Source organism: Oryctolagus cuniculus, chromosome 1, assembly GCF_051225735.1.
Source record: "Oryctolagus cuniculus isolate XC-2025 breed Fujian yellow rabbit chromosome 1, ASM5122573v1, whole genome shotgun sequence".
Classification (NCBI taxonomy): Eukaryota; Metazoa; Chordata; class Mammalia; order Lagomorpha; family Leporidae; genus Oryctolagus; species Oryctolagus cuniculus.
Genome location: NC_142867.1, coordinates 31,356,258 through 31,369,147, shown reverse-complemented (window position 1 = coordinate 31,369,147; position 12,890 = coordinate 31,356,258). Strand labels below are relative to the sequence as shown.

Here is a 12,890-nt window from a genome sequence, read left to right as displayed (position 1 = left end):
AAAAAAGACCTTGGTCTTCTGCCTGCGTCTTTGCATTTCAGGTTCCCATAAAATGGAGTGCAGTTGAGTATGTGTCTAGGTTTTCGTGCAGGTTACAAGCCGAGCTGAGGCGAGGCTGAGCGTAAACTGATGCCCTTTGTGATAAATGTAGGTGGGGAAGCGGGCTTTGTTTTGATTTCTCTGTCATCTGCCCATTTCATAAAATGGCCCCCGCCAGTGTTCTGATCTGCTGGATAGTCTTGTAGCCAGTCATGCCAACTCAGGCTTGATGTGTTTATCTACTGACTTGTTGAGCCCAAAGCTAGGGTGGCACAGCCTATTGGAACTCTGACATTTGTATATCCCGTAAAGAAATGGCTCACAGGTGAATCATATGCAAATGCGCCTAATCTTTGCTTCTTGGGAAGCAGCTTAGCCGAAGCCATGCTCCCCTGCTTGCATCACAATCTGGCTTCTCACTGCTCCTGCCTGGGCCCGCCGGACATCGGCCTGCAGTGACTGGGAGCCCTGCAAGAGAAAGCCGGGCCGGACAACTTCCCCCAGAGCAAGCGAGCCATTATTTCATATGCATGAGTCACTGAACCACCTGGCTGACTTCAAAGGTCTTGCTTTGTGTTTGGGGTGGGGGAGGGCAGAGGGGGTGAGACCTTCATATGAAAGCGAGGTTGCAGATCAAAAGATGTAGCATGAAGTCACGTCGGCGAGCCATGGGTTGAGCCTGCTCATTGGAACGGGGAGAGAGGGCTGGAAGAAATGAGATTTTTTTTTTTTTGCCTTTGGCTGCATTTTTCCCCATGATATGGTAAAACCATTTTTGTTTAGGGATTTTGTTTTTTTAATCCTTCCTACAGTGGATGGAAGTCTAGCCTGGGTAAACAGCTGGCATCTCAGGGTTTATGTAGTGTGGGAGATTTTATTTGAGAGTCCATGAACTTGTGAGTGGCCATGGACCCCTAAAATTGTTGACAAAATTTCCCAAGTGTGCACACTTCACACATGTGCACATTTCTCTGGGGGAGGGGCATGAAAGCTTGAATCTTACTCACAAAAGTAGCTGAATCCAAAGGAAGGGTTCTGGATCAGCTCGGAACTCACAGTGACAGGGGCCAGTATGCTGAGAGACACTTTTTTTTTTTTTTTCCGGATTTTAGCCCTGGCTCTGAAATAATAGCCCTGCCTCCCTTCTGGGTGCTGGTTGAAAACCAGCATTGCTTGTGGCCTGCTGGGTAAATGCCACTCTTTGTCTGCAGAACAACATGGCCCTGTCAGAGTGATGTATCACTTGGAAACCCGGGGTGGGTGCCAGCCCTGTTGCAATATTGTCACATCCTGATGGGATGTTGCAACCTCACCCTGGAACCCACAGGGAGGCAGAGTGAAGACGCCTTACGTTTCCTGTGAATTTGTCTTTCCAGATTTCAGAGAAACAGAGTTAAGTGCAGGCACTCCTGATGCCAATGCCAAGGCAGAAATTCTTAGCCAGGAGAGGATCCTTTTGGGCCCAGATTGTATTCAATCCCTTTTCTTCATCCTGACATGGAATTTGGAGAAATTGTCCAGGGGGCTGATTCATGGCTAACTGGGTGATCAGACAGACAAATGGGCCCATGCCCCTTGAGAAATACAGAATCTCCAGGTTGGAATGAGTTTTTTCCACTAGTGAGAGCATTACAGCAATGAACTGACTCAGGCCAGGAGAGATCTTTGTGAAATCAGTTAAGTGCCAAAGGTGATTGAGCATAGGCCACCGTCTTTGGAAATGCCGTAGAGTGGTGGGTATGAGTTAAAGGTTTGTGTTCAAATCTTGGCTCCACTTTCAGTCTGGATAACCATAGGCAAGTCATTGGCCTCTCTGGTTTTCAGAATTTTCACAGTTGTAACGTATGGATTAGTGTACAGTGTGGTATAGCACAACAGAGCGAGTCGTGAGAAATGGCTAGAGTGGTGCCTGGTGCAGGGTAAGTGCTCACTAGATACTAGCTCTTCCTCTTAGCCATTTTAATTAGGAACTAATAGTCACGTTGATACACTGTTTTGAAGAACAGATTGCTCTCGACATAGAAATGATGTGCACTCTCTCCCTTAGCGTGTAGTTTCAGTGAGTGCAGAATGCCCGGGAAGCCCACGTGTGTGTGAGTGAGCCCTCAGTTAGAAGCCCCGATGATCACGTACATGTAAGACGCCAGTTTGACGGGACCGACCCTTTTACAGCATTGGCTTGGGCTTAGGGGCTGCGTGTGTTAAAACTGGCTGGCTTTCCATTGTGGGCATTTTTGGCATGATCTTGGTCTTCAGCAGATCCCAAGTACCCTCTGACACACACACACACACACACACACACACACACACACGGGTCACTGGGTTTTCTGTTTGGAAGCATTTTTATTTCACAGGTCAGCTTGAGGTGATGTTCTCGAACGTTAGCATACTGACTCATTGGCTAAACTAATCTATTTTCCATAGTCTACTGCGGCCTCTGTGCTGTGTTCAGGCCACTCAATGGCCCCTTTGTCAGGGTGATTAAAATGTAACTCTGTATGCCAAAAAAAGGCACACCTTTGGCTTAAAAGCTATCTTTCTTTGTTGTAAATGTTTACATTTTTGTGTTGTGGAAAAAAAAAATCCCTCCAGTGACCTAACTCTTTCCATAGCTTCCCATCTCTCACAGAATAAAGTCTTTGAAAAGTCTCATTAGACATTAATGGTCAGAGCGCCAGTTCCTATTCCCCTGCCTCCTGATGGCAGCCTTATGCTTCCTTCTGTTCTGTATGCATAACTAACACACATTGACCTCAGGGCCTGTGCACTTGCTATTATTAATCATAGAGGGTAGAAGGCTCTTGCACAAACTCTTCACATTGCATCCCTCTTAATATCCTTCAGATCCCCTTATCTGAGAGGTCCTTCTGACCACCTTGTATTAAATTGCAAGCTATTCCGACTTCCTTATTTCAATTCCCACTTCTTACTTTGCATTGTTTTTCGCTACAGCATGCATCATCTGTTTTGTTTGGTTCATTACCACATAGCCTCATGGTGTCAGGTATGCAGTAGGAGCTCCATATATACACAAGCACTTCGATACTTGGTAGAAAATGAAAAAAAAGCTTTACATGGATTTCAATTTCCTGTACCAAATAAATAAATCTTATTTGTGACTTATTTGAAAGTCACAGTTACACAGAGAGAGCGGGAGAGGCAGAGAGAGAGAGAGAGAGAGAGAGAGAAAGGTCTTCCATCTGCTGGCTCACTCCCCAGAGGGCTGCAATGGCCAGAGCTGCGCCAATCTGAAACCAGGAGCCAGGAACCTCCTCCAGGTCTCCCACGCGGGTGCAGGGGCCCAAGGACTTGGGCCATCTTCCACTGCTTTCCCAGGCCACAGCAGAGAGCTGGATCGGAAGCAGAGCAGCTGGGACTCAAACTTGCGCCCATATGGGATGCTGGCACTGCAGGTGGCGGCTTCACCCGCTATGCCACAGTGCCAGCTTCCCAATAAATCTTTTAATTCCATTTTTCTCTGAACCTCCTGAACTACCCTCATACTAGTTAAATGGATATGGTGAGTGCGGGGAGTGAGTTAATGCAATGGTTCTCATTCTTCTCCTAGCAGAGTCAGCTGATATGAAAAAGGAGCACGACCACCCTGCCAAGTCCCACACCAAAAAGCACAGTAAGTTGGTCACCTTCCCCTTGCTCTTGGCTTCTCCTTCAGGTTGGCCCTCCCTGGAGGCCACTTGTTTTAAGGCAAATTTGCCTCTGCTTGCTGCCTTTGTTTCTTTGCTGCAGACTGCATAGGAAGAGAAAAAAAGAGGCTTCGCTGGCTGGCAAAGCAACCCCTCTGCAGATGTTCCCCAAAGTGGGGTCCCCTCGTTATTTCTCTACATCCTGTAATATTTGACATAAGACTGGGAGTCCCAGTGGGGGGAAATGCCCAGCAGGTGTGGAGGGAGTGAGTTTTTCCTCTCTCCCCACCAAAAAGGGGGGGGGGGAGAAAGCACTGAGATGAGTCATTCTTGCTCTTGTCAAATGGCACCCCCTTGCTTTTGTGCAATGATGGTTCCAAGACGTGACCGTTCAGTTTAAGATTTGCCATTGCTCTTTGGGAGTTGAATTTCCTCCAGTAATAAAACCTCATGGACACATATGAAATATCAGAGGTTTGGGATTGGTGGTAGTGAGGAGGAATGTCACACAGAAAGAAATAAGGTTGGTATAATCTAGAAATTAGAGGGACTTGGAATGTCTTTATTATCCACTGCTCTAAGTCATTCCAAAGAACTCAGTTTCCATAGAACTCAGATGGAGCGAGGAGGCATCAGAAACCCAACAGGAGTGGCACTGAGTGTGTTGCTAGACCTGTAATGGTAGCTGTTTCATTTTCTAATTGAGCCCCTCAACCCTCAACCTGGGTGACACTCTGATCCCTCTAAAATTCTCGAGGCTTACTTATAGTATTTGGCTGGGTCAAAACAATTAGTGGGTCAGACTGGTCTAGTTGGTTGAGGCACTGGATAAAACTGCTTGAATGTTGCTCTCCCAAAGAAGCAACAAGTGGAAGTGAGTTGTAGGTAATTTATGAATAATAATTAGAAGGAATATTCTTTGGCTTAGGAGACCTAAAGTCGATTCCTTAGTCTTGGCTTTGCCGCTAGTTGGCTGTGTAACCTTGGTAAACTCACTTCATTCTCTGTACCCTCAGTTTCCTGATTGTGCTAGCTCATCCTCAGGTTTTTAAAAATCTATTTATGTATTCATTATCAAGAGAGAGACAGAGCAAAAGAGAGAGAGAGAGAGAGAGAGAGAGAGAGGTTGATTTTCCATCTGCTGGTTGATTCCTTAAATGCCTGAAGCAGTCAGGGCTGGGCCAGGGCAAAGCCAGGAGCTTAGAACGCAGTCTGGGTCTTCCACATGCATAGTAAGAATCCAAATACTTGAGTCATCATCTACTGCCTCCCAGCGTGTACATTAGCAGGAAGCTGGATCAGAAGTGGGATGGCTGGGACTTGAACCAGGCACTTTGATATGGGATGCTGGTGTCCCAGGTGGCAACTTAACAACTGTGCCAAACACTGACTCCCTCAAATAACTTTTTTTTTTAAAAAAATATCCAGTATTTGGTGACTCTGATCTGGCTTCCTTGGTGCGTAGGGGAGAATGGCGTGTCTCCTGCTCGGTGGGAGGCTCTGTAACTCAGCGCTCCCTCCGCCCCTGCTTTGCTGGGAGTCAGGACAGTAATAACCTCTTTTTGTGCTTTGCGTCAGATCCAAGAGGGACTCACCTGTGGGAATTCATCCGCGACATCCTCCTGAACCCAGACAAGAACCCGGGGCTAATCAAATGGGAAGACCGGTCCGAGGGCATCTTCAGGTTCTTGAAATCAGAGGCTGTGGCTCAGCTGTGGGGCAAAAAGAAAAACAACAGCAGCATGACCTACGAGAAGCTCAGCAGGGCCATGAGGTGAGGGGTCTCACATCTCTGAAAATGCTGAGGCCGCAAGACCCGCCATTCGCCCAGGTGCTCTGTCCGATCCCTCTGCCTGACCACTTTCTGCGTTCTGCTTTGTTGCATACAGATATTACTACAAAAGAGAAATTCTGGAACGTGTGGACGGACGCAGACTGGTATATAAATTTGGGAAGAATGCTCGTGGCTGGAGAGAAAATGAAAATTGAAGCTGCCAACCCTTTTGAGCACAAACCAGCACACACACAGAATACTTACAAATGGCGAACTCCTGGACGTGACTATTTCAAAGACGGCTTTTTCTCTGATATTTATGTACCATAAGGGGAAAACAAAATCTACTTCTAATGGGAAGAAGGAACACTACAGTTGATAAAGAAAATTATTTTGTTACTTTGAAGTATGTCCTATATGGGGAACAAATGTACACAGTTTTCTGTGAAATATGATGCTGTACGTGGTTGTGGTTTGGTTTTGCCTCTATTGTGAAGTCCTTTTCCACTGCAAGAATCACACAGTTTGTAGCCTTGTGCTTCTTGCTAAGAGAAAGGGGAAAAAAATGAAAAGAAAAAACCCAGAGGGCATTAAATGTTTTTGTATGCAAAATAATTTAGACAGAGGTGATGTATTCTCTGCACAGGAGCATCCACATGGTTGCTGGGTTGAACTTCTGGGTGGGATACACTGCAAGGATGCTAGGAGGTTTGACTTGACCTTTAGGAGCCAATGAATGGAGAACGGGGACTTCCAAAATCCAGGGTGGACTCTAATCACTGCATAATCGCTTGACTTGGAGTGTTTAACTTAGTGAGAGGAATAATGGTAGGGTGCTTTGTACTCATCCTGGGATGATTTACCAGATGCTAGGGCTCTCCTCCCATCTTCCCCTTGGATGGTTGGTGAAAAACCATCCATGGCCAGGACTTCTCACTTCCAGCTATTTAAGAGAGGGTCCAGCCTTGGCTATTTTTATTCCAGCTGTTCACAAGGAAGTGGGGAGAAGGAGATGGTGAAATGGAAATGACAGATGAGTTTTCTCTTGAGTCCTCAGAGCCCAGGGTTTCTCAAGCGGCACAGCTGACATTTTTGGCTGGGTGGTTCTTGGTGGGAGGGGCTGCTGAGTGCCTTGTCAGCTGTTTAGCCATATCCATGGCCTCTGCTCACTAGATCCCAGCAACACTTGGAGCCAAAAATGTCCCCATATATCAGAAAATGGTCTACTGGGGACAAAATTGCCCTTGACTGAGAATCCCTGATTTAGCCAGTCAAGATGATGATGGTGATTTATTCTTGGAACGAAAAAGATATGAAAGACCTTTCAGTCTCGGAAGCAAAGCAAAGCAGGATTTCATAGATTTATTTTTCAAAATGTTAAAGACAGGGGTTAAAATATCTATCATGACCTCTTTTCAGAACCCCAGATAAGAACTCATGTCAGACAGATTAAAGATAGCAACAAAGCAAAAACTCCAGTAAAAGACTTTTTCACAAGAATCACAAAGTGAAGTGAAGATTACATTCCAGAAGGAAAAGTTGAGAAAAATGTGTGTGTGTGTGTGTGTGTGTGTGAGAGAGAGAGAGAGAGAGGGAGGGAGAAAGGGAGGGAGAGAGAGAGAGAAAATCTTTGCAGGTGTTAATTCTTACAATCCTTCCATTGTTGATTCTTCTCTTTCCTGTCTCATCCGAACTCATTCCAAGGTGAATGATTTGTTGCCTAGATTTGTACCCAATATTTTATGTTATAACTTTTTTTTTAAAAGAAAGGAAGAATAGAAAAAATAAATAGAAAATTCAGCTCAGAAACTATTGTCACCATGGAGTTGGAAGCTTCTGCAATGATAGGATTATTCTGGGACACCCGGAGATTCATCTGGGAGGAACATGAGTCTGTAGACACTTTGAAAATGACTTTGCACATCAAGTTCCCTTTTACAACTTTTCTTTTTTGGCTCTTCTTGTTTTTTGTTTTGTTTTTGTCTTTCTCCTCTCTCCTGGCTCTCTATCTTGAGCAATAATATGGGAACAAAAACATTCATTTGGTAGGAGGGAGTACTTTTCACCAGCTCATAGAGGACCTTCTACAGGGTCTTCTCTGGCTGAGGTAGAATGATTCACATTCAAAGACTGCTAGGTGTTTATAATGCGCTCATGTTCAGAAGGCTGGGTGTAAGAAGAATTAATAATTTTCCCTAATTACATTAAGAATCACTATGGGTGGTAACCTTGGAGCATCTGCAAAAGACCTTCTGAAGGTACAGCCACGTCCGTTTTTATTTCTGCCTAGCCTGGTCACCTCTACAGAGGCTCTGCTTGGTGTGGTCAAGTAGCAGTGATGGACAAAGTAAGGAAAGTTCCAAAGATCAGCCAGGACATTCATGCACAAAAGACACATCTTGCTCTCCAAGCAGTGCTAAGGAACTTTGAGGCCTTCCCAGCATTTGGCTGTACTTCACAGTATAAATGAAAAATCCAGATAACTGAAGTGCTGTGAATACATGGGTATTTGGGTGTCCGTGTGCTTGTGAAGTTATTAGGGACATTTTCTTTCCCTGGCTGGGCCTGTTCATTACATGAGGCGGCTAGCTCCTTCTCTGAGTTCACCCATCCTCAAACCTGCAAGTTTCTCATGTTTCTTCAAATGGATTTTGGCTCTTTCTACAGCCTTTTGATTGAAGAGCAGTCCTTGCTAGGGAGTAAGCGAATCTGGGCAGTCCCAGCCAGAAGAGTTCTGCAGATAATTAGCAGATTGTGTTATTTGTTGAAAGTGATGGCTTCTTGGCACACAGTGTCTGTTTAAATAGGCTGGAGAATTAAGTTCTCAGCAGATCTCTCTATTGTCTTGGCTTGATATTGCTGCATTTTCTATGTGCTGTTCGTGACTTGGAGAACGCAAGGTAATTGAACCATGCCAACTTAAGGTGTAAACAGCGTACTTCTTACCACAGTGTTGAAAGGGAGAACACAGTCCTGCAGAAAAGTCCCCCTTTCTTTTGGGGAGATACGGCTTCTCCCTGGAGTAGCTTGTTTGTGCTAGATGTCCACATGGTTACCAAGTACAACCTTCTTGGACCTTCCTTAAGCTAAGGGCTTCCATAGCTTTTCATGGGAACTTGAGGCAGGAACTGTACTGCTAAGACTTTACCAGACTTGAATTATCTGAGGATCCTAGACATTTGACCTACGTGCCTTCAGCTTCTTGAAGGTGCCCTGGAGCAGCACAGACCCAGATGTTGAGATGATACTGGTCCTTCCTCAAAGTTCTGGTCTTGCCGGACTGTCATCTCTTTAACAGCAGGGACTGTATCTTATCATTATTGCTTTCTTGGTGCCTAGCACAAGACGGTGCACACTAACTCTTTGTTGACTAAATGAATGAATGAGTTCTAGAAGACAGCTGTGATTTGGAGGACATGCCTATTATTGGGGTATAGATCATTTCTTCACTGGAAAAAGAACACAACGCCAAGCCTCCAAGGACATAGGATCTTTTATGGATATTCTACTGTGAGATTCCTTACTTGCCTTACTACCGTGCTCAAATGAAACCAAAACAGGCTGTTTGGTTCCACAAGTCAATGTATGTTAGATGAGATTTCTGTTGCCTTATTTGGAACTGTGAGACTTCCCTGGTACATGGCGCCAGTGGTGATGAACCTTTGACGTGTTTTAACAAATGAAGATTATGAATGTGTTTTTATGATGTAAATTGCTATTTAAATGGAAATTAGTCCTAAGTTTTAGTGTTTTTGGGTTGGTTTTTATTTTTTCTTTTTGAAACGTACTTAGGGATCTTTTGATAAGGTTGATAATGTATATGAGATTTTAGTTTTACAAGTGTGTTATTTTTCAGATGTATAAATATAGAAAAAGGTAAAATAGAGGAAAAGGCAATTGTATTTTTCTTTTATGGTCAAAAAAAGCATTTGCTGAGTGCCTACTATGTGCATAGCATGGAACTGTATATATGAGGAAGTTGTCTAATTCCATAGTGTGCCATAGACACTTGTCATGTACCTGCTGGATGGATATTTGCAGTGTAAATGAAAGAGTGTTGTAGAATCACAATATCAGAGCTGAATTTTCCTCAGTGTTAGTTCCCAGGATTCAGCTTCTGGAATAGGAAATAGAGCAGCTGAAAACAAACAAAACAAAAAACAACAACTTGTTGAGACTATGCCTTAGGACCCTCTGCAATGTACAGGCCTTCACAGGTTTAGCTAAATTGGGATTAATCTTTCTGTAGCTATCTGCGTAATTCTTGCTTTTCTTCCCATCTGGCTTCTGGGTTGACAATTTGTGGGAAATAACCCTTGGGCTATTGCATTTTTAAAAAAAATCACAAATCTTTCCCTTGAAACTGTGTTAAATTCAAACTGAGCATTTCTGTTTTATGAAAGAATTATATTTTTCAAAATGTGGGTTTTTTTTTTTGATGAGTCCCTGAAAACACTAATAAAACCAGAGACCAGCCTATAAATGTATGCTTCATTCTTTAACAGACCATCCAAAAGTAAGCAGTGGAACATACATAGCTTTTGCATTTGTTTCCTCAACAAGCGCTTATTATCTACCACGTGGCAGACTGTCTCTTAGGCACTGAGATATGGCAGAGAACGACAGAGACAAAAATCATCTACTGTCATGAAGTCCGTATTTGGGATGGAAACAAACAAGAAAAAACCGCTAACCAGCAGATAAATAAAATGCAGCATATCAGGTTGTAGTAAAGAAACGGAGGGCAAGGAAGAGAGCCAGAAAGTGCTAGAGCACACACGTTTCTGTGGTTAAAGACACACTAAGCTGAGCAATTATTTCCAGAGGTGTTTACTGACTGATTCCTTAGAGTCTTCATCACAGTGGCCATTGTCAGTCTGAGGGTGCTTCAGAAAGTTCACGGAAAATGGGATTAAACAAAAAATTTATTTTGGTGACAAAATATTTGAAATCCAAGCATAGTTTCTTCATAATATGCATTTTGGGTGGGGAGGGGGTTGCAGCATTATGGTGCAGTGGGTTAAGCCACCGCATGCAATGCTGCATCCCAGCTGCTCCACTTCCAATCCAGCTCCCTGCTAATGCACCTGGGAAAGCAGCAGAAAACGGCTCAAATATTTGGGCCCCTGTCACCCATGTGGGAAACTGATGGCTTCAGCCTGGACCCGCCCAGACCATTGTGGCCATTTGGGCAGTAAACCAGGAAATTGAAGATCTCGCTCTCTCTCTTCTTCCTCTTTATCACTCTGCCTTTCAAATAAATAAATAAACCTTTAAAACATAAGCATTTTTTTTCATGGCCTTTGGAAGATACCTTGTATGTGTGGATTTCAAAATTTGGGGCTCCAAGATAAGCTTATCTTTTATTTCCCATGACCTTATTGAAGTCCTCTAATTCAAGGGAAGGAGCAAGTGTGCCCAGTTTCCCAAGCCTATGTGACAACAGGTCCTGTTCAGCAAAGAAGACCTCTTGAAACCAGCATTCCTGAGAATACACTTAGAGAAATAATGATCTTTGCAGATTATTTTTCTTTTTTTTTTAAAGTTTTATTTTATTTATTTGAAAGAGTTTCAGAGAGGTAGAGACAGAGAGAGAGGTCTTCCATCTGCTGGCTCACTCCCTGGATGGCTGCAATGGCCAGAGCTGTGCCAATCTGAAGCCAGGAGCCAGGAGCTTCCTCCGGGTCTCCCACACAAGTGGAGGGGCCCAAGGACTTGGACCATCTTCTACTGCTTTCCCAGGCCATAGCAGAGAGCTGGGTCATTAGTGGAGCAGCTGGGACTAGAACCGGTGCCCATATGGGATGCTGGTGCTTCAGGCCAGGGCTTTAACCTGCTGCGCCACAGCACTGGCCCCTGCAGATTATTTTTCACATGTACAAGAAGTGGTATCTTTATATCTGGGACAAATAATTATGATGATAATATTCCTGCATATCAAACTTCAGAAACTATGAGTATATTCCACTTTTTTTTTTTTCTCCTTGAGAAGAAATATCCTCACTGACTGACCTGGGTGTATTTATTTGCATTGGTGCACTTCTCAGTAATCACCAAGAGCTTGCAAAGCAACTCTTCAGGAATTGAGAACCCTTCTATATTTTGTCTTTCTAGAACTATCTATTTTAAACTATAGGCAAAAGCCAGATGTGACTGTTTAGGTTTAAATTAGGTAAAATAATATACATTAAAATTTTAGTTCTTTACTCACACTGCCCACATTTCAAGTGCTGAATAGCTCCATGCGGCAGGGGTTACTCAGTCAGACAGTGCAAGGATCCAACATTCCCACCCCCCGAGAAAATTCCACTGAACAATGAGGCTCTAGGATCTGACATGGTGGGGGGGGGGAGGCCAAACAGAATGGAGAGAAAAACTAAGCTACTGTGCAACAGGATCCAAGGAGCCTTAGAAATCAAAGGCAGCCCCCAATTGTAGAGAACAACGATAACACAAAGGAAAGATTCAGAGGAAGTAGCTCTGTGTTTGCGGGAATGATGATGGTATCTGTGAGTACAAACACATTCGATGCTGTCCGGAGGAATTGATTAGCCTTATCTTCAAACCCCACAGATACCCTACAGGCAGCACTAAGCATGTCTCAAGGATGCCATTTTTCTGGTCGAGAATATTGCCATTGAGGGGGGATCACGGAAACGGAAAGGGAAATGAAAGTTCCTCAAATAGGAACGTCTGCCACTGTCATTTCTTTTTTTTTTTTTAACTTTTATTTAATGAATATAAATTTCCAAAGTACGACTTATGGATTACAATGGCTTCCCCCCCATAACGTCCCTCCCACCCACAACCCTCCCCTTTCCCACTCCCTCTCCCCTTCCATTCACATCAAGATTCATTTTTGATTATCTTAATATACAGAAGATCAGCTTAGTATACATTAAGTAAGGATTTCAACAGTTTGCTCCCACACAGAAACATAAAGTGAAAAATACTGTCATTTCTATTTAGGGAGAAATAAATACTTCGACTACTATCAATGATTCTAATGCCATTTTCTTTCTTCTTGTTGGGTACAACTTTTTTGCATAAGTGATGGAGCCTTAGGCTCTCTGTTTCCTCCTAAGACAATTTTCCCCTGTTAACTATCAAGATCCAGCCTCTGTTCACCTCAAATCACTGGCAAGGCCCCACTGAGGGTCATAGTCAAACTCATGCTGCCTCAAGGACTTTGCTTCAGCTGTTGTCTCTACCTACAATGCACTTGCTTTTGAGCTTCATGTCTGTGGCCCCTTCTAGTCAAGCAAACCTCGGTTCAAAAACTCACCTTGCCTAATTACACTGGCTTCCTTACATTAGCTGCTGCTTATGTTATCCACACTATCTTCTCAGAGCTTAAGTTGTCTGAAATTATACTTTTAATTTATTAGTCTAATTGTACAGTATCTTTTTTCTCTGCTGGGGCATAAACTCTG

At 43.7% G+C, this 12,890-nt stretch overlaps 1 protein-coding gene across 9 annotated transcripts in view; it reads left to right on the top strand.

Moving 5' to 3' along the window:
* Positions 1–9,940, top strand: part of EHF (ETS homologous factor) — a 42,836-nt gene extending 32,896 nt beyond the window's left edge. For 7 of the 9 annotated variants that reach the window (XM_008269643.5, XM_051852261.3, XM_008269650.5 and 4 more), the window contains 3 exons: positions 3,608–3,670; positions 5,262–5,457; positions 5,573–9,940. In XM_008269643.5, the coding sequence (XP_008267865.1) occupies positions 3,608–3,670; positions 5,262–5,457; positions 5,573–5,672 (359 nt within the window). In that variant the 3' untranslated portion in view covers positions 5,673–9,940. The remainder of the gene's footprint in view (positions 1–3,607; positions 3,671–5,261; positions 5,458–5,572) is intronic. The other 2 variants (XM_089309776.1, XM_017345915.4) reach the window with 1 other exon arrangement.
* Positions 9,941–12,890: the final 2,950 nt, after the last annotated feature.